The sequence below is a fragment of the Salmo salar genome, chromosome ssa25 (assembly GCF_905237065.1).
Source record: "Salmo salar chromosome ssa25, Ssal_v3.1, whole genome shotgun sequence".
In the NCBI taxonomy this organism is placed as follows: Eukaryota; Metazoa; Chordata; class Actinopteri; order Salmoniformes; family Salmonidae; genus Salmo; species Salmo salar.
The window spans coordinates 45,591,571-45,612,967 of record NC_059466.1 but is presented as its reverse complement, the minus strand read 5'-3'; the positions used below and the strand labels follow the sequence as shown (position 1 = coordinate 45,612,967).

The 21,397-nt window shown below is 41.4% G+C and overlaps 1 protein-coding gene across 2 annotated transcripts; it reads left to right on the top strand.

Annotated features, from left to right (window-relative positions):
• Nucleotides 1-818: 818 nt before the first annotated feature.
• ifngr2b (interferon gamma receptor 2b) lies at nt 819-14,112 on the top strand. 2 transcript variants are annotated; one of them, XM_014174577.2, is made up of 7 exons: nt 819-1,021; nt 1,540-1,651; nt 6,551-6,702; nt 6,910-7,055; nt 7,267-7,411; nt 11,832-11,989; nt 12,897-14,112. In XM_014174577.2, the coding sequence occupies exons 1-7, from the start codon at nt 964-966 to the stop codon at nt 13,083-13,085; spliced, it is 960 nt and encodes a 319-aa protein (XP_014030052.1). In that variant the 5' UTR covers nt 819-963; the 3' UTR covers nt 13,086-14,112. The 2 variants fall into 2 exon arrangements, with proteins under 2 accessions (XP_014030052.1, NP_001348051.1); NM_001361122.1 differs by having other exon boundaries at nt 900-1,021; nt 7,270-7,411; nt 12,897-14,110.
• Nucleotides 14,113-21,397: the final 7,285 nt, after the last annotated feature.

The window sequence follows — 21,397 nt, the reverse complement described above, 5'->3', positions numbered from 1 at the left end:
TCAATATCTGTGTTTTTCCATGTAAATGGATTGGTTGATCTGTTTAGTAGTTGGACATATTGCACCCTGTTACTGAGATGTTTGTTCCAGTTTAGATTATTTAGGTAGTCTTAATAATTCATCTTTCCTACCCTGGCAGTCATTTTGTAAAAATTATAATTGTTGGCTATCCTCACTCTGGCTGGATTCCAATAGGAATTACACTTCACTTTACAAGCCAGCATAAAGTGACTTGCAGGCATGTTGTGGCCTGTAAATCAGGAGTTTCCTAACAGCACTGTGTTAGGGTATAACTAGGCCCTCACAGAAAGGCCTTAGTTATGATATAATGTATTGTCAAAAAGTTTTATTTTAAAAACTAATAAGGCCGGTGGAACCGTTCATAAAAAGTTATAGGAAGAACCTTTCAAATGGAAAGGGGTTGTCAGCAGAACCCTTCATAGAGGGTTCTAGGTAGAACCATTTGCAAAGGAGTCTACCTAGCACCAAACATGGTTCCTCTATGGGGACAAACTGAAGAACCCTGTATGGTTATACTTACCATGTATTTTTTTCTAAGAGTGTACAAACTGTAAGTAGTCATTGGCACAATCACATCTCTACATCAAGAGTGATCTTGCAATTGTCCAATACAGAGAACACCATACGGGAACAATTTTTCAATTGATATTGTTTTTAAAGATGAGCCTACTCTCATTGATAATACAATTATGACTATCTGTTCTGTATTGAGTCCTACACAGGAGCATAACATTTTTACTCTGATATTTCATAATACATGTTGCCATTGTTCCTTTAAATGGGCGTTTCTACTTTGCCTAGGACTAAGCGATTGGACGGGAGAAGGGAAGTAGATCACTCAGATTCTGGGAATTGAATTATTTAGGTTTCGCTGAAGGTTGTTACTATATAGTGATCTATAATAGTATGTTGCAATCGCATAAATTAGCCTGATCAACTGAAATGTTGTGCCTGAAAGACGTTTTGTTGTTTTGGACTTTCTGTCATGTCCTCAGACAAGGTAATCCATTTTTTCCCCTCCCATTGGCTATTATTCCTGCTTCTTCGGTTTCGATTTAAAGGCTACACTTTTTCATAATGTTTGTAAGTAGCTAGCTGGTCAGCAGTCTAGTCCTTATCTAACGTTAGCTAGCATAAAATCATGAGCATGTTGATCTAACTATAGATGTCTAGAGACATTCCTGATGGACACTCTTACTGACAGTTGTGGCTGCTTTGCGTGATGTATTGTTGTCGCTACCTTCTTGCCTGTACCCAACAATGTTTGTACCCTGTTTTGTTCAGCTACCATGTTGTGCTGCTGCCATGCTATGTGTGTCGGCTTTAGGTCTCTCTTTATATAGTGTTGTCTCTCTCTTGTCCTATATTTTAATTTATTTTTAATCCCAGCCCCATCTCCTGCAGGAGGATTTTGGTAGGCCGTCATTGTTAACAAGAATTTGTTCTTAACTGACTTGCCTAGTTAAATAAAAATCAATTGTATTAGGCTCCAGAAAGTGCTGACTCATTTGTCTGTAGCATGGTCTGAGGATGAGCTGTCATCTCCACGGGACGTGCGCGTTGGTTCTGCTGTGCGTTGGAGCCCCGCCACAGACAGCCCAGGGATAAAGTACACGGTTCAGTACTGGAAGTGAGTATGCCTAGTAGCTGTAGTACATGGGTTAAATCAAATCAAAGTTTATTTGTCTACAACAGGTGTCGACCTTACAGTGAAATATTTACTTACAGGCTCTAACCAACAATGCAATTTTAAGTAAAAAAAAATAAATAAAAAAGTATTAGGTAAACAATAGATAAGTAAAGAAAGAAAACAACAGTTAAAAAGATAGTGAAAAATAACAATAGCGAGGCTATATACAGTAGCAAGGCTATATACAGGCACCGGTTAGTCAGGCTGATTGAGGCAGTATGTACATGTGGGCATGGTTAAAGTGACTATGCAAATACTTTTGAAGTTGGAAGTTTAAAACTAGTTTTTCAACTCCAAATTTCTTGTTAACAAATTATAGTTTTGGCAAGTCGGTTAGGACATCTACTTTGTGCATGACACAAGTAATTTTTCCAACAATTGTTTACGGACAGATTATTTCACTTATAATTCACTGTATCACAATTCCAGTGGGTCAGAAGTTTACATACACTAAGTTGACTGTGCCTTTAAACAGCTTGGAAAATTCCAGAAAATGATGTCATGGCTTTAGAAGCTTCTGGTAGGCTAATTGACATTATTTGAGGCAATTGGAGGTGTACCTGTGGATGTATTTCAAGGCCTACCTTCAAACTCAGTGCCTCTGTTTGACATCATGGGAAAATCAAAAGAAATCAGTGAAGACCTCAGAAAAAAAATTGTAGACCTCCACAAGTCTGGCTCATCCTTGGGAGCAATTTCCAAACGCCTGAAGGTACCATGTTCATCTGTACAAACAATAGTACGCAAGTATAAACACCATGGGACCTCGCAGCCTTCATACTGCTCAGGAAGGAGATGCGTTCTGTCTCCTAGAGATGAACGTACTTTGGTGCGACAAGTGCATATCAATCCCAGAACAACAGCAAAGGACCTTGTGAAGATGTTGGAGGAAACCAGTACAAAAGTATCTATATCCACAGTAAAATTCCTATATCGACAACAAGGAAGAGGCCACTGCTCCAAACCGCCATAAAAAAGCCAGACATCGGTTTGCAACTCCACATGGGGACAAAGATACTTTTTGGAAAAATGTCCTCTGGTCTGATGAAATAGAAATAGAACTGTTTGGCCATAATGACCATCGTTATGTTTGGAGGAAAAAGGGGGAGGCTTGCAAGCTGAAGAACACCATCCCAACCGTGAAGCACGGGGGTGGAAGCATCATGTTGTGGGGGTGCTTTGCTGCAGGAGGTACTGGTGCACTTCACAAAATAGATGGCATCATGAGGAAAGAAAATTATGTGGATATATTGAAGCAACATCTCAGGACATCAGTCAGGAAGTTAAAGCTTGGTTGCAAATGGGTCTTCCAAATGGACAATGATCCCAAGCATACTTCCAAAGTTGTGGCAAAATGGCTTAAGGACAACATAGTCAAGGTATTGGAGTGGCCATCACAAAGCCCTGACCTCAGTCCTATAGAAAATGTGTGGGCAGAACTGAAAAAGCGTGTGCGAGCAAGGAGGCCTACAAACCTACACCAGCTCTGTCAGGAGGAATGAGCCAAAATTCACCCAACTAATTGTGGGAAGCTTGTGGAAGGCTACCAAATACTAATTGAGTGTATGTAAACTTCTGACCCACTGGGAATGTGATGAAAGAAATCAAAGCTGAAATAAATAATTATCTCTACTATTATTCTGACATTTCACATTCTTAAAATAAAGTGGTGATCCTAACTGACCTAAGACGGGGACTTTTACTAGGATTAAATGTCAGGAATTGTGAAACTGAGTTTAAATGTATTTGCTTATGGTGTATGTAAACTTCTGACTTCAACTGTATGATTAACAGAGAGTAGCAGTACAGTTCCTCATTGTTGTTTGATAGACACACAGGCCTATATGCAGTGCTTTCAGAAAGTTTTCACACCCCTTTGCATTTTTCCACATTTTGTTGTGTTACAAAGTGGGATTAAAATGGATTGGAATTTGTCAATGATCAACACACAATACTCTGTCAAAGTTGAATTGTCAATTTGTTATTAATGGAATATACTTTTTTTTGCTAAGTATTCAATCCAGTCAATACATGTTACAACTACCTTTGGCAGTGATTACAGCTGTGATTCTTTCTAGGTAAATATGGATAAGAGCTTTGCAACCCTGGATTGTACAATGCTCGCCCATTTATTCTTTGTGAAATTCTTCAAGCTCTCTCAAGTTGGTTGTTGATCATTGCTAGTGTCGTGTCTTTGGCATCATTAAAGATATTTTATAGAATCAATTCTCTTTAATTATTATTACGTGATTATACTAATCATGTAAATGAAATTAACTAGGAAATCAGGGCACCAAGGAAAATCTTCAGATTACAAAGTTATAATTTTCCTAATATAACTCTTCAGATATTTTAATATCTGATCAATTAGTCTTCTAATTAATGAATTATTCTTTACCTCACATTAGTCTCATTCCAAACGTCGTACATTTTTGGTTATCTGCACGAACCCAGCCTTTACTATGAATCATCCATACACCAATTGTCTTAATTTATTTACTAAATAATCACAGAAATGCATAAACAAACAAACAGTAGATATTTGTTTACAAGGAAATGATAGGGGAGGTTCCTTAGTGGGCTAAGCCGATATGACGGCTTGGTGGACAAAGGGAAGTGGGTGTGGACTGAGAAGGGCGGGAAAGACGAGTCAGTATATAGTTGATAATTATATTAATTGAAATGCTAATCCTTTGCACATGAACACTCACTCATTCGGGAATAATTGCAATCGATCAATATATTTATGCTCAGTGTGTCGTCGTGATCTCTGTTGGAATCGTCCGTCTTTCTGTTGGAAAGTTCATCCGAGCTTCTCTCTGCTTCCCTGGAGTATTTCGTGGTTAGAATGGTTACTTCAGAGTACCATTCAGAAATGTTCTTATAGAATAGATGTTTCGGTGGTTGTCGGTCTTCGCATTCCAGGTCGACATAATTTCTAGCTGCAGACTAATGATTACTATCGAAGATTTGCTCTTATTCCGTAGGGATTGATAGTCTCAGAGTTTAACCATTTCCACCCGTGTAGCCAATGCTCCACGTGGTATGGTTAGGAATTCAACAACCATTACAACCTTAACTTATACTGAGGTTTTTGTGGTCTCTACTCAAACCTTCGCCCCCTCGGTGATTGAGGTACGCATGGTCTCGAGGATTTCTTCAGGAGGGGGTTTTATTCGTAACAGTAGAAAAGGGCCGTCCCATGAGCCAGATCATGTCTGTGCTCCTGGTGGCGGGCCAATGACTTTAAAGGGAATACAATTTTCTCACATTAACCGTTTAAAATCACATTACATCATTTCACAAATAGTTTCATTTTTACTCATTAATTTTAAACAATAATTAGACGCAAACCTCATAACGGAGGCTCCTGTATAAACAGAGTTATGGTAATGTGGCTGTATTGTCTTTCATGAGGTCACAAACATGAAACAAACCGGACCGGGTCGTAGCTGGCTTCTCCACCGACCGTTTACACATTCTCCAAAACATGGATATTGTTCAGTTCTCAAGTTCTGTGATAGAGAGAACAAAGGAACTTCTTCTACATGTGTCTCTTTCTGCATGGCCAGGAGGAGAGAGTCTCCTCCTGGCCATGCAGTGTTTCCTCCGACACATTGGTGCGCCTGGCTTCCGGGTTAAGTGGGCATTGTGTCAAGAAGCAGTGCGGCTTGGCTGGGTCGTGTTTCGGAGGACGCACGGCTCTCGACCTTTGCCTCTCCCGAGTCTGTACGGGAGTTTCAGCTACTTGTAGCTTCCAATTGAATACCATGAAATTGGGGTAAAAAAAAAAAATATGACGAGTGGTACTCAGTAATGTCTTGATGGATTTGCCCCAAACAAAATGATTTGTATTCAGGGCAAATAGTTCATTTCTTTCCTACATTTTTGGCAGTATTACTTTCGTACCTTATTGCGAATAGGATGGATGTTTTGGAATATTTTTTGTTCTGTACAGACTTCCTTCTTTTCACTCTGTTTATGTTAGTATTGTGGAGCAACTACAATGTTATTGATCCATCCTCAGTATTCTCCTATCACAGCCTTGTAACTGGTTTAAAATCACAATTGGCCTCATGGTGAAATCTCTGAGTGGTTTTCTTCCACTCTGACAACTGATTTAGGAAGGATCTTTGTAGTGACTGGGTATATTGGTACACCATCCAAAGTGTAATTAATAACTAACCCATGCTCAAAGGGATATTCAGTGTCTGCTTTTATTTTTACCCATCAACCAATAGGTGTCCTTCTTTGCAAACCATTGGACAACCTCTCTAGTCTTTGTGGTTGAATCTGTGCTTTTAAATTCACTGCTCGACTGAGGGACCTTACAGATAAATGTATATGTGGGGTACAGAGGTGGTGCAGTCATTAAAAAATAATGTTTAACACCATTATTGCACACAGTCCATGCAACTTAATAAATGACTTGTTATTAAGCACATCTTTACTCCTGTTATTTAGGCTTGCCATAACAAATGTTGAATACTTATTGACTCAAGAAATTTGAGCATTTAATTTTCTCTTAATTTGTATACATTTTTTAAAATCAAATTCCACTTTTACATTATTGGGTATTGTGTGTAGATCAGTGACATAAAACCTAAATTGGATCCATTTTAAATTAAAGCTGTAACACAATTTGTAAGTCGCTCTGGATAAGAGCGTCTGCTAAATGACTTAAATGTAAACAGAATGTGGAAAAAGTCAAGGGTGTGAATACACTCTGAAGGCACTGTTGATCGGTGTCCCAGGTCAGTTGATCAGCAAAAAGGATAGATGTTTTGCTCAGTTATGACAGAATTATTTTCTCATCTGAGCCTTCTTTTTAATCCACAGCAGTGACAGCAAGAAGTGGCTCAACGTTTCGGGCTGTGTTCAGACCGAGCTCACCACCTGTAATGAAGTGTCCGGGCTGGGATGTGTGATGGTGCAAGTCCTGGCTCAGGAAGGGAACCGCACATCCAGATCCGTCGAAGCCTGTAGCCATGGTAACGGATCATTCTACTTCGGTCCTGATAAACTGTATACAATTTGGATCTGGCCTGGATCTGGCCTGTTTCATGTCATGTCCAAGGCCTAGTCTGCTACATCAGTATGCCAGCACACTGGTAGCATTGTGGTTTGGTTCGAAAGCTTGAGCAACAGTATTTAAAATCAAGTTCCCTACCCATTCTCTATCTGACTTACCCAACCAGCTGATTCGTGCAGCCCTGAATTCCAGTTGATCTCCAAGGAAGGACTTCTGATGGTCCAGATGGTAAAAAACAACCGTCTACGGGAGGATAATGCAGCCCATTTTGAATACAACATTCAATACGGCAGAGACGGGGAGGAGGTCAAAGTGAGTAGCATGTGGACGCAAGCCAGGTTTAAAAAAAAATATATATATATTTAATGCAGGTTTTTTTTATCCAGCCCAGCACTGAAACACCGTATTCATCCAAGGTTTGGGCAATTAATTGGGAAGTTATCAGGTGTTTTGGTGATCACCACTGTAGGATGTTAGTGTGATTGAAGATGAGTTGATGTGCCTCTCTCTACCCTTGTTTTAGCAGGATCTTTACACCTCCACATCCTTTAAGACCATCAACGGTCTGGATGTGGGCCAGAGGTACTGTGTACAGGTCCGGTATTTCTGTTACAGCAAACCCTTTGGAACCCCTAGCACTCAACATTGTGAGTCCATCCACGAGTCAGGTGAGGCTCATCCAGGCTTTCTCTGTATTAGTTGACTTGCTGTTACCATTATCCTATCCTCTAATGCAGGTCTTCCCAAACTGGGGTACGCCAAATAAAAATGTGTGTGTGTATATATATATATATATATTCAAACAGTACATTTATATTTTACAATGGGGTTATACATTTGGGTGAGGTTTTTTTGTCACCTGAGTAGCCTCGTTTCACTGACAAAAATACAATTCAACCATCTAGTGTTCAGCGAAATAACAACACAATGTCAAATACAGGTAGCCTAGACAAATAATTAACATCCAATCACATTAACCGTTACTCTCTCGCGGGAATTCCACTAACGTTCCGTAGGTAGCCAAACATAGCTGCTGCTCATGTTGGTATCTGTACTGATGGCGCCAAAGCCATGACAGGGAGACAGTGGAGTGGTAATGCGCGTGCAAGCAGTTGCTCCCGACACCACTTGGATACACTGCAGCATCCACCAAGAGGCTCTTGCTGTCAAGGGAATGCCTGACAGCTTGAAAGACGTTTTGGACACTACAGTGAAAATGGTTAACTTTGTTAAAGCAAGGCCCCTGAACTCTAGTGTATTTTCTGCACTATGCAATGATATGGGCAGCGATCATGTAGCGCTTTTATAACATACAGAAGTGCGCTGGTTATCAAGGGGCAAAGTATTGACATGTTTTTTTAAAATTGAGAGACGAGTTTAAAGTTCTTTACTGACCATAATTTTCACTTGTCTGATGATGAGTTTCTCACACGACTGGCCTATCAGGGTGAGGCTTTTTCTCGCCTGAATGATCTGAATCTAGGATTACAGGGACTCTCCTCAACTATTATCAATGTGCGGGACAAAATTGAGGCTGTGATTAAGAAGTTGGAGCTCTTCTCTGTCTGCATTAACAAGGACAACACACAGGTCATTCCATCATTGTATGATTTTTTTTTGTGTGCAAATGAACTCAAGCTTACAGACAATGTCAATGTGATATAGCGAAGCACCTGAGTTGGGTGCGCAATTACGCAGGTACTTTCCCGAAACGGACGACACAAACAACTGGATTCGTTATCCCTTTCATGCCCTGCCTCCAGTCCACTTACCAATATCTGAACAAGAGAGCTTCATCGAAATTGCAACAAGCGGTTCTGTGAAAATTTGATTTAATCAGAAGCCACTGCCAGATTTCTGGATTGGGCTACGCTCAGAGTATCCTGCATTGGCAAATTGCGCTGTTAAGACACTGATGACCTTTGCAACCACGTACCTATGTGAGAGTGGATTCTCGGCCCTCACTAGCATAAATAAATACAGGCACAGACTGTGTGTGGAAAATTATTTAAGACTGAGCCTCTCTCCAATACAATACAACCCAACATTGCAGAGTTATGTGCATCCTTTCAAGCACACCCTTTTCATTAACCTGTGGTGAGTTATTCACCATTTTTGATGAACTAATAAGGTTTTATATGTAAGATGGATAAATAAAGAGCAAAATTATTGATTATTATTATTTGTGCCCTGGTCCTATAAGAGCTTTTGTCACTTCCCACGAGCCGGGTTGTGACAAACTCACTCATTCTTATGTTTAATAAATGTATCGTATAGTGTGTGTGTGGCAGGCTTACAATGATGGCAAAAAACAACATTTGAGAGTGCGCTGACCCCGGTGCCAGAGGGCAGCTGGAGGTTGAATGTTTGAAGGGGTACGGGATGATAAAAAGTTTGGGGACCACTGTTCTAATGATAACACTTCACCTAGTAACTCGTCATTCTCTCTCTCAAAACACTCAAAGGCCAGTTTTAAGTACACCACCTCTATCACGAAAATGGTTCGCTCCTACAGACAGTGAGTCACGTGGCCGTGCATTCGGGAAGTATTCAGACCCCTTGACTATTTCCACATTTTGTTACGTTACAGCCTTATTCTAAAATTGATTACATACTTTTTTCCCCTCATCAATCCGTTAAATAAAAAAAGATATTGTAAAAAAGTTTGGACACCTACTCATTCAAGGGTTTTTCTTCATTTTTACTATTTTCTACATTGTAGAATAATAGTGAAGACATCAAAACTATGAAATAACACATGTGGAATCATGTAGTAACCAAAAAGGTGTTGAACAAGTATTTATATTTGAGATTCTTCAAAATAGCCACCCTTTGCCTTGATGACAGCTTTGCACACTCTTGGCATTCTCTCAACCAGCTTCACCTGTAATGCTTTTCCAACAGTCTTGAAGGAGTTCCCACATATGCTAAGCACTTGTTGGCGGCTTTTCCTTCACTCTGCGGTTCAACTCATCCCAAACCATCTCAATTGGGTTAAGGTCAGGTGATTGTGGAGGCCAGGTCATCTGATGCAGCACTCCATCACTCCCCTTCTTGGTAAAATAGCCCTTACACAGCTTGGTGTGTTTTGGGTTATTGTCCTGTTGAAAAACAAATGATAGTCCCACTAAGCGCAAACCAGATGGGATGGCGTATCACTGCAGAATGCTGTGGTAGCCATGCTGTTTAAGTGTACCTTGAATTCTAAATAAATCACTGACAGTGCCACCAGCAAAGCACTCCCACACCACCTCCTCCATGCTTCAAGTACTGAGTAAAGAGACTGATATTTCAGGCAAGCCGCACTGCTTTTTGACACAATGCCCACTTAACCCGGAAGCCAGCCGCACCAATATGTCAAAGGAAACACCTGGCAACCATGTCAGCATGCACTGTGCCCGGCACGCCACAGGCGTCAGTAGTGCGTGATGGGACAAGGACATCCCCTAACCCGGACAACGCTGGGCCAATTCTGCGCCGCCCTATGTGTCTCCCAGTCGCGGCCGGCTGCGACAGAGCCTGGACTCGAACCCAGGATCTCTAGTGGCACATTTAGCACAGCGATAGACCACAGGCCCTCAGTTTTTTATATTTAATAAATTAACAAAAATGTCTAATCCTCTTTTTGCTTTGTCATTATGGGGTATTGTGTGTAGATTGATGAGGGGGGAAAAAAACTATTTAATCAATTTTAGATTTAGGCTGTAACCTACCAAAATGTGGAAAAATGTAAAGGGGTCTGAGTACTTTCCGAAGGCACTGTATATATCTATATACAGTTGAAGTCGGAAGTTTACATACACCTTAGCCAAATACATTTAAACTCGGTTTTTCACAATTCCTGACATTTAATCCTAGTAAAAATTCCCTGTCTTAGGTCAGTTAGGATCACCATTTTATTTTAAGAATGTGAAATGTCAGAATAACAGTAGAGAACATGATTTATTTCAGCTTTTCTTTCATCACATTCCCAGTGGGTCAGAAGTTTACATGCACTCAATTAGTATTTGGTAGCATTGCCTTTAAATTGTTTAACTTGGGTCAAATGTTTCAGGTAGCCTTCCACAAGCTTCCCACAATAAGTTGGGTGAATTTTGGCCCATTCCTCCTGACAGAGCTGGTGTAATGGAGTCAGGTTTGTAGGTCTCCTTGCTCGCACACGCTTTTTCAGTTCTGCCCACACATTTTCTATTGGATTGAGGTCAGGGCTTTGTGATAGCCACTCCAATACCTTGATTTTGTTGTACTTAGCCATTTTTCCACAACTTTGGAAGTATGCTTGGGGTCATTGTCCATTTGGAAGACCCATTTGCGACCAAGCTTTAACTTCCTGACTGATGTCTTGAGATGTAATATCAGTCAGGAAGTTAAAGCTTGGTCGCAAATGGGTCTTCCAAATGGACAATAACCCCAAGCATACTCATTTTCCTGCCTCATGATACCATCTATTTTGTGAAGTGCACCAGTCCCTCCTGCAGCAAAGCACCCCCACAACATGATGGTTCCACCCCCGTGCTTCACGGTTGGCATGGTGTTCTTCGGCTTGCAAGCCTCCCCCTTTTTCCGACAAACATAACGATGGTCATTATGGCCAAACAGTTCTATTTTTGTTTCATCAGACCAGAGGACATTTCTCCAAAAAGTACGATCTTTGTCCCCATGTGCAGTTGCAAACCGTAGTCTGGCTTTTTTTATGGCGGTTTTGGAGCAGTGGATTCATCCTTGCTGAGCGGCCTTTCAGGTTCTGTTGATGTAGGACTCGTTTTACTGTGGATATAGATACTTTTGAACCTGTGTCCTCTAGCACCTTCACAAGGTCCTTTGCTGTTGTTCTGGGATTGATTCGCACTTTTCGCACCAAAGTACGTTCATCTCATGCACAAAGTAGATGTCCTAACCGACTTGCCAAAACTATAGTTTGTTAATAAGACATTTGTGGAGTGGTTGAATAACGAGTTAATGACTCCAACCTAAGTGTATGTAAACTTCCGACTTCAACTGTATCTATATCAATCTATTTTGATAGATGGATATATCTATATCGCTCCCTATTTCTCTGTGTGAGATGTGTGTTTTCTTCCTGTACAGAAAGGACACGGAAAATGAAGATTGTGGCGATCGGTGTGACCGTTACCATCCTGTTGGGTGTCTTGGTAGTGGGCCTTACGCTCTTCATCTACAGGCACCATAAGAAAGTCAAACAGTTCCTTCAGCCCCCACTACGGTTACCAGACCACTATTTTGAGGTACGTCTTCCCACGGAAACAGTAATCATAGATGTGTTGTTTCATGTGATAACAGCGTCTGTTCATCTGGGTGCCTGTCAACTTAATGCCCTTTCATTTTAGTCAAATTTTAGTTTCATCACATTTTGTAGTACCTCCTTTACCTATAGTAAACATACAGTGTCTTCTGAAAGTATTCTTACCGCTTGACCTATTCCACGTTTTTTTTTGTTACAGCCTAAATTCTAAATGGATGAAATAGATTGTTCACCCATCTACACACAATACCCCATAATGACAAAGTGAAAACATGTTTCTAGAAATGTTAGCAAATTTATTGAAAATGAATTACAGATCTCATTTGCTTAACTATTAAGTATTCACAACCCTTTGGTATGAAACTCCAAACTGAGTTCAGGTGCATCCAATTTACTTTTATCGTCCTTGAGATGCAAGGAAGAATTGGAGAAAATCCCCAAATCCAGATGTGCAAAGCTGATACAGACATACCCAAGACGAATATGTCAAGGGGTTTGAATACTTTCTGAAGGCACTGTATGTTTACTATAGGTTAATGATGTGATGTGACAAAAAGAATGGGCATTTAGTTAACTAAAATGGCCCTGTTTTCATCATTTTGAAAATAACTAGACTAAATCATTGTTCAAATAACACAAATTACTTAATGCTATTTTATCTATTTTCTTTATTTTAGTCTAAATTAATCAGATTAGACTAAATCTAAAAAAGTGCCAAAATTAACAGGCATCTATTAATGGGACACCCCTGCATAAATAAAATGCATCAGTTGCCTTGTGCGAGCCAGAATGGCCCATAGGCTCCTGCCCTATCTCTCCCTTGATGTACAAGTAGCCTACAACCCCTGGACAAAGTGCTAACAACTTTCATGATTGGGTTCATTTTCCAGTACCTGTCAGGGGTTTTCCCCCAGCAGGCCCTGTCCATCACAACCAGTCCCTGTGAAGAACGCCATGATCTCATCTCCATCGTCTGCCGTGAAGAGGACCTGTCGGACTCCTGTCTGATTCCTGAGTCTGAGAGAGAACATGATTATGACTCACCTAATGGACTGGATTTATTAGATCATTTTGAATGATCCATTGATCCTGTGACTTCAGACATGAGACTTTTGCACTCCATTAGGATTTGAGATGAACTTGATAGCGTCAATACATTAACTAGGGGCTGCAGGTAGCCTAGTGGTTAGCGCGTATGGTCAGTAACCGAAAGGTTGCTGGATCGAATCCCCGAGCCGACAAGGTAAAAATCTGTCGTTCTGCCCCTGAGCAAGGCAGTTAACCCACTGTTCCCTGGTAGGCCGTCATTGTAAATAAGAATTGTTCTTATTTACAACTGATTTGCCTAGTGAAATGAAGTTTATTTTTGAATTTTAATATAAAAAAAATAAACTAGTAGGCCTGGCTATAGCACTGTTTCCACCCCGAAGGCCTTGCCTAGCATCAGCTACCAACATTATTGTTGATCAAAAGAGAACTATTTTACAATGAAGTCAACTTCTGTGGGTATTTTAGTTTGCTCTGCAACCGGGGCCAGAGAAAGATGCTTGTCTCAGTAATTACACCTACCCTGGATATTCATTGGATAATAATAGGTGCAATCAGGTAGTCCAGCTAAACATAGAACCGCTATACATTTATAATTCATTTTAGGAAAGTGCATTGCTGAGGTTTTTCTGGAAAAGTAAGAAAGTGTCCTTGGGCCAGGACTTAAATTGAACTTTTTTGTTTGTAACATTACTGCTGTATATTACAAATCTGTACATTTCACACTATTTCTTAGTATTAAAAAATAATTTGAAAGTTTAATGGGGTAGTTTGAGATTTAGGCAATGCTAACTACCGTTAGTGCAATGACTGGGAAGTCCATGGGTATCTGCTAGCAGGTCATTTCACTAACCAATAAAATGACATTTTCCCTGAGGTGTATGTATGTTCAGTTGGTTATGTCTTAAGTGTAAAGGTTTGTTGAGACCTATGCTGTCACTTTATACAAGCGTTGTCCTCGTACTGATTTAAATGTCTTTTTATATTTTATATTGATTGTATTTCTTCTGTCAATTCCTTTATTACTTCATGCTGTTCATAAAGTTTGGACACATTCAAGGGTTTTTCTTTATTTTTTACCATAGTGAAAAACACAGAATCATGTAGTGGTCCCGTGTGGCTCAGTTGGTAGAGCATGGTGTTTGCAACGCCAGGGTTGTGGGTTTGATTCCCACGGGGGACCAGTACGGGGGGGAAAGTATGAAATGTATGCATTCACTACTGTAAGTCGCTCTGGATAAGAGCGTCTGCTAAATGACTAAAATGTAAAAAAAAAATGTAAATGTAGTAACCAAAAAAGTGTGAACCAATCAAAATATATTTTATATATTAGGTTCTTCAAACTAATGTTCGGTTCTGAGAATATGAAATATACTTATTTAAGTCACTGAGGGAGAGAGGGTAATGTATAACATTTGCATTATGTCAGGATATGTTATTGTTAGCCATCAGGGATCCTCTGGGAGGAGAAGAGACAGTCTGGTACCAGGCACCATGACCGCCGTGAGTTGGGCAGGCAAGCGATCACATGTGGCAGGCATTGATAAGAGATGAGACCTCCGGTACTACTACCATCTATAGTACTACCACCTCCACCACTACTACCTCCACCACTACTACCTCCTCTACTACTACTACTGCCACCTCCACTACTATTTCCTCCACCACTACTACCTCCTCTACTACTACTACTGCCACCTCCACTACTATTACCTCTACTGCCACCTCCACTACTATTACCTCTACTACTACCATCTCCACTACTACTACTACCGCCTCCACTACTACTACCTCCTCTACAACTAATACCACCTCCACTACTACCACCACCTCTACTACTACTACTACCACCTCCACTACTACTACCTCCTCTACAACTACTACTACCACCTCCACCACCTCTACTACCACTACTACCACCTCCTCTACTACTACCACTTCTGCTGCTACTACTACTACCACCTCCACCACTACTACCTCCACCACTACTACCTACTCTACTACTACTACTGCCACCTCCACTACTATTACCTCTACTACTACTACTGCCACCTCCACTACTATTACCTCTACCACTACTACTACCACCGCCTCCACTACTACCACCGCCTCCACTACTACCACCGCCTCCACTACTACCACCACCTCCACTACTACTACCACCTCCACTACTACTACTACTACACTACTACTACCACTACACTACTACTACCACCTCCACTACTACTACCACCTCCACCACCTCTACTACCACCACCTCTACTACTACTACCACCTCCACTACTACTACCTCCACTAGAACTACTACACTACTACTACCACCTCCACTACCTCTACTACCACCTCTACTACCACTACTACCACCTCTACTACCACTACTACCACCTCCTCTACTAGTACTACCACTTCTGCTACTACTACTACTACTACTACTACCACCACCACCTCTACTACCACCTCTACTACTACTACCAACACCTCTACTACTACCAACACTACTACTACTACTACCAACACCTCTACTACTAATACCAACACCTCTACTACTACCTCTACTACCACCACCTCTACTACTACCACCTCCTCTACTACCACCACCACCTCTACTACCACCTCTACTACTACTAATCAAATCAAATGTATTTATATAGCCCTTCTTACATCAACTGATATCTCAAAGTGCTGTACAGAAACCCAGCCTAAAACCTCAAACAGCAAGCAATGCAGGTGTAGAAGCACGGTGGCTAGGAAAAACTCCCTAGAAAGGCCAAAAGCTAGAGAGGAACCAGGCTATGAGGGGTGGCCAGTCCTCTTCTGGCTGTGCCGGGTGGAGATTATAACAGCACATGGCCAAGATGTTCAAATGTTCATAAATGACCAGCATGGTCAAATAATAATCATAGTAGTTGTCGAGGGTGCAACAAGTCAGTAACACAAGAGTAAGTGTCAGTTGGCTTTTTCATAGCCGATCTTTGAGAGTATCTCTACCGCTCCTGCTGTGTCTAGAGAGTTGAAAACAGCAGGTCTGGGACAGGTAGCACGTCCGGTGAACATGTCAGGGTTCTAGCAGGTCTGGGACAGCAGGTCTGGGACAGGTAGCACGTCCGGTGAACAGGTCAGGGTTCCATAGCCGCAGGCAGAACAGTTGGAACTGGAGCAGCAGCATGGCCAGGTGGACTGGGGACAGCAAGGAGTCATCAAGCCAGGTAGTCCTGAGGCATGGTCCTAGGGCTCAGGTCCTCCGAGAGAGAGAAAGAAAGAAAGAGAAAGAGAGAATTAGAGAGAGCATATTTAAATTCACACAGGACACCGGCAAAGACAAGAGAAATACTCCAGATGTGACAGACTGACCCTAGCCCCCTGACACATAAACTACTGCAGCATAAATACTGGAGGCTGAGACAGGAGGGGTCAGGAGACACTGTGGCCCCATCCGATGAAACCCCCGGACAGGGCCAAACAGGTAGGATATAACCCCACCCACTTTGCCAAAGCACAGCCCCCACACCACTGGAGGGATATCTCCAACCACCAACTTACCATCCCGAGACAAGGCCGAGTATAGCCCACAAAGATCTCCGCCACGGCACAACCCAAGGGGGGGCGCCAACCCAGACAGGAAGACCACGTCAGTGACTCAACCCACTCAAGTGACGCACCCCTCCCAGGGACGGCATGGAAGAGCAACAGTAAGCCAGTGACTCAGCACCTGTAGTAGGGGTAGAGGCAGAGAATCCCTACTACCACCTCTACTACTACCCCTTCTACTACTACTACCACCTCTACTACTACTACTACCCCTTCTACTACTACTACCACCTCTACTACTGCTACTGCTACTGCTACTACTACTACTACTACTACTACTAGATAGTACAGCCAAAATGACCTATGAAAGAACCATGTAGAAAGATAGGGAGAGAGAAATAGAAAGCCGTCAGACTCACTAGGAACCACATATCCTCCCCACAGGATCCAGATGGAATCGATGAGGGAACCAACCATCATCGTGAAACCAATGAACAGCCATAGATGAGCACCTGCAGAGTCACAGCAGAGACACACGACTTAAAATAACAAAAAAACACACAAAAACACACACAAATATCCTTGACATAGATAGAACCATTATGGATATCAAGACAAACAAACCTGTCCTGCCAATGCAGCCCTCTCCATAGCTGTCCCTTGTGGTAGATATTCTGAGTTAACAAATGAGGAGAGCCAGAACCAATCACCAAGTCTGGTTATACTTGATAAAAAAAAAAATGTTATTTTACTTATTAATAAGGGAGCCGTCACAACATGCACACAGAGTGGATATAGTGAGAGCTCAATGATTCTGAGTTGGGGCTTGCCTTATACAGCCCAACCTTTTTACATTTCCTTATTGAGACAGTTGTGGTGGATTGTGTCAAACCTCACCGATATCTGCTGGATGAGGTGGCTGAATTCTGTCCTCTTGTGAGTACTAAGAACTGTTTGTTCTTAGAATAGTGGTTAAGGAGAGACTTTTGTTTCAGAACAGAGAGACCTCGGGTGAGGGTGAGAGCCGAGAGCCGTGGTGGATTAGGAACAGAGTTAGGTGAAAACAGCAATGTACACAACCAGAGTACAGGATTGTACATACCTATTATTTAAAGTAATGCTAATACAAACACTTTTCACCCCCACACCCTTCGCACCTGGTTATTAGATATTATATTGATCATGGAAAAACACAAAAACACTCTGGTCTGGGTGCCTGCCCTGACAGGTACTGATACCTTCTGTGTGTGTGGTGTGCACATGAAGAAGGCTATGGTGGAGAAAACTCCACACATGTGGAAGGTATGGTTCATCTCCTCCTGGGTTGTGTAGGACACCGCTGCATCTATCATGATCCACCAACCCAACCAGTGAAAAACAGAGAGAGAGAAATTGAGTTAGTTCATAGGGGTACAACTAAATTATATTGGTTTGTAGCGTTGTTCAGTTATTCATTTGAAGTCTTAACTACTTAGGCTGCATCAAATAAGTAAATAAAAGAAAACAAATTAATTAATGCTGCCTAAAATGAACTATGACATTATGCATTCTGTACTGTAGGCTGTCCTGACGGTTTTCATCCTTTTCACTAAATATTTCCTTTGTTAAAGTTGTCAGTCATCCTGCCACTGTCCCTCTGACAGAGATTTTTTATGAAACAGCATAACGGCAGATATTATTTGAGTTTCTTCCTCAGTCTTCATTCAGAGTTTCTGGCTGGGGGGGCAACGCTACCTTGCTCTGCCCAGATATGAAGCATCATGTAAATACAACACACAGCTCTTGATGTGCTGTTCCTGTCTGTTACTGTGTGTGTCAGTGACCCTCCAACAGACAATGCAGATTTCCAAACACCTTCAGAGTAGAACAGACACACACACACACACACACACACACACACACACACACACACACACACACACACACACACACACACACACACACACACACACACACACAGAGAGAGAGATAGACTGCAGGTCAGAGCTAAAATGACTCAGGGGAGAACAGCCTTACAAAGTCACTGCACCGTGTGCTCTCCCCATGCAATATCCTGCTCAATCTTTAGCCTCCAATAGAAGTGAGTGCAGCAAATTGAATTCAGCTCAGACTGAAAAAACGTTGAAAGATTGAAAGAAGGTATTTTCGAATGAGCAGCACGTCTTTAGCACTCTATGGGGTGAAGTGTCGACCGCTAACCGAATGGCACCCAGCGGAGGAGGAAGAAGATGGCCCAATAATCCATGCAGGAGGTCATTACTTATCCTCTTCTGATGATTGAGATTGAAAACAAGAACCAAAAGAACTGAAGTTATGTGACAAACGGCTTTTAAAGTCTCTCTCTGTCTTTACACTTAATGGTCACTTTGCTTTGATTGCTCTGTGACAAGATTGTCACGTCTGGGCAATTCCACGGTAACACAGAGTGATGCTGAGACTCAGACTTTTCGCTTTAAAACGTAAGTCAAAGAAAAACCAATGATTGCAAAGTTGGACAAGCCATACAACTCTATGCACAAGGACTACGTTTAACAATTTAAAACTGTTAAAAGTAGGGCCCTATGAAATCCGCGTTGAAGACGGAATCACAGAATCCGGAAATGTTTTTATTGCACTTACTATGAAATCAACTAAAAGTATTGAACTTATCAGAAAATGCTTTGATTTGCCCAAGATTATCATAAAACATGAACAAAATGCATCAGTGATTCCAATAGTGTAACTTCGTGTTGCATATTGGGGGGGGGGGGGGTTTAACACCCGGGGTCATGCCCCCCCCCCCAGGAGATTTTTTTAAAGAAATAGCTGTGAAGAGGTTGTTTCTGGTGAATTTACTGATAATTTGGTTAAATTATTATTAGGTATTTTCTGCATATGCATTGTTCTTTCGAAGGCCAAACTCACCATTGGTGTTTTCATGTCATCTGTACCATAGCACTGCCTGGAGTTTGCTAAACGACATTGACACTTGGAACCGGTGCTATGGTCATATGACACGAAAACAGAGGTCTTTGGCCACGCATACCAGTGGTCGGTTTGGCCTATGAAAAAACAACGCATTGGCAGAAAATATCTCATCCCTACTGTAAAAATATGGTGGTGGATCTTTGATGTTATGGGGCCATTTTGCTTCCACTGGTCGTAGGGCCCTTGTTAAAGATCAACAGCTTCATGAAGAATCATGAACTTTACCAAGTACCAGGGCATTTTAGCTAAGAAATTTGTCCGCAAGTGGATCTTCCAGCAAGACAACAAACCCAAGCACACATCAAACCACAAAGAAAAGTTTAATTGACCAAAAAATCAACAGTTTGCAATGGCCATCTCAGTCTCTGGAAAACATGTGGTTTGAATTGAAGAGGGCAGTCCATTAGCTCAGATGAAGGATATCAAGGATCTGGAAAGATTCTGTATGGAGGAATGGTCTAAGATCCCTCTCAATGTGTTCTCCAATCTCATTAAACATTTGAGATTAAAGCTCAGTGTCGTTATCTTCGCAAGGGGAGGGTCTTAGACGGGATGGAATAATTTGAACCCCTAGATTTTGTAGAATTTTTTAAAAATATCCTGGGCCTCTATACCAGGCGGTGTCAGAGGAAGGCCATAAAAATGGTCAGACTCCAGCCACCCTAGTCGATAGACTGTTCTCTCTGCTACCGAACAGCAAGCTGTACCAGAGCACCAAGTCTAGGTCCAAGAGGCTTCTAAACAGCTTCTACCCCCAAGCCATAAGGCTCCTGAACAGCTAATCAAATGGCAACCCGGACTATTTGCATTGCCCCCCCACCCTCTTCTAGTCACTTGCATAGTCACTTTAATAACTCTACCTACATGTACATATTACCTCAATTACCTCGACACCGGTGCCCCCGCACATTGACTCTGTACCGGTACCCCCTGTATATAGCCACGCTATTGTTATTTACTGCTGCTCTTTAATTATTTGTTACTTTTATTTCTGTATTATTTATTTTCTGTTTTGCTCATCTTTATCAAGGGGTTTCCAATAATTTTTGGACCCCACTGTATCTCAACCACAACTGAAATACCAATCATTTCTGTATTACTTTAAACTGTTTTTCTAATCCATGTTGCACCAACATGGATTAACTCAAACTGGTTTAAATCAAGGTTCATCTATTCATCTTGTTGCACCAAATTTTAAACTGTCATGCCCTGACCTGAGAGAGCCGTTTTTCTCTGTTTAGTTAGGTCAGGGTGTGATATGGGGTGGGCATTCTATGTGTTTTATTTCTATGTTTTGGCCGGGTATGGTTTCCAATCAGAGGCAGCTGTCTATCGTTGTCTCTGATTGGGAGCCATACTTAGGCAGCCTTCTCCCACCTGGGTTTTTGTGGGTAGTTGTTTTCCATTTAGTTTTCTGTTGCCTGACGGAACTGTTTGCTTTCATTTTTGTTTCTTTGTTTAAGTGTTTCATTATAGTAATAAATATGAGCACTCAACACGCTGCGTTTTGGTCCACTCCTTTAGATGATCGTAACATAAACATTGTTTTAAATTAATCCTAGTTAAATTAAATCCTTCCTCTAATCTAAATTTAGTTTTCACTTTAAACCTAGATTCATTTTAAGCCTGTGCAACCCACCTTAACAATTCAGAAAGTCACCGCCAAACCCCTGTTTTTAACCCATTATTCTAACTTTTCTACTCTTCACCTCTTCACTCTGCATGTAATATTTTTATAACAACTGTGAGAAAGTCAGTTCTGGTAACTTACTTACAAAAAAAAAGAAATGCTAAAAAAAATGCTGATACTATCTAAAATATAATTTCCCCCTCCATAAACTTTCTACTT

What these genes read in the sequence shown, in the direction of transcription:
- ifngr2b (XM_014174577.2), top strand. Translation starts at nt 964, where the DNA reads ATGTTGTGCCTGAAAGACGTTTTGTTGTTTTGGACTTTCTGTCATGTC. An exon ending in CGTCGAAGCCTGTAGCCATG is followed by an intron (nt 6,703 to 6,909) that starts GTAACGGATCAT and finishes TTACCCAACCAG; the next exon opens with CTGATTCGTGCAGCCCTGAA. An exon ending in TGAGTCCATCCACGAGTCAG is followed by an intron (nt 7,412 to 11,831) that starts GTGAGGCTCATC and finishes CTTCCTGTACAG; the next exon opens with AAAGGACACGGAAAATGAAG.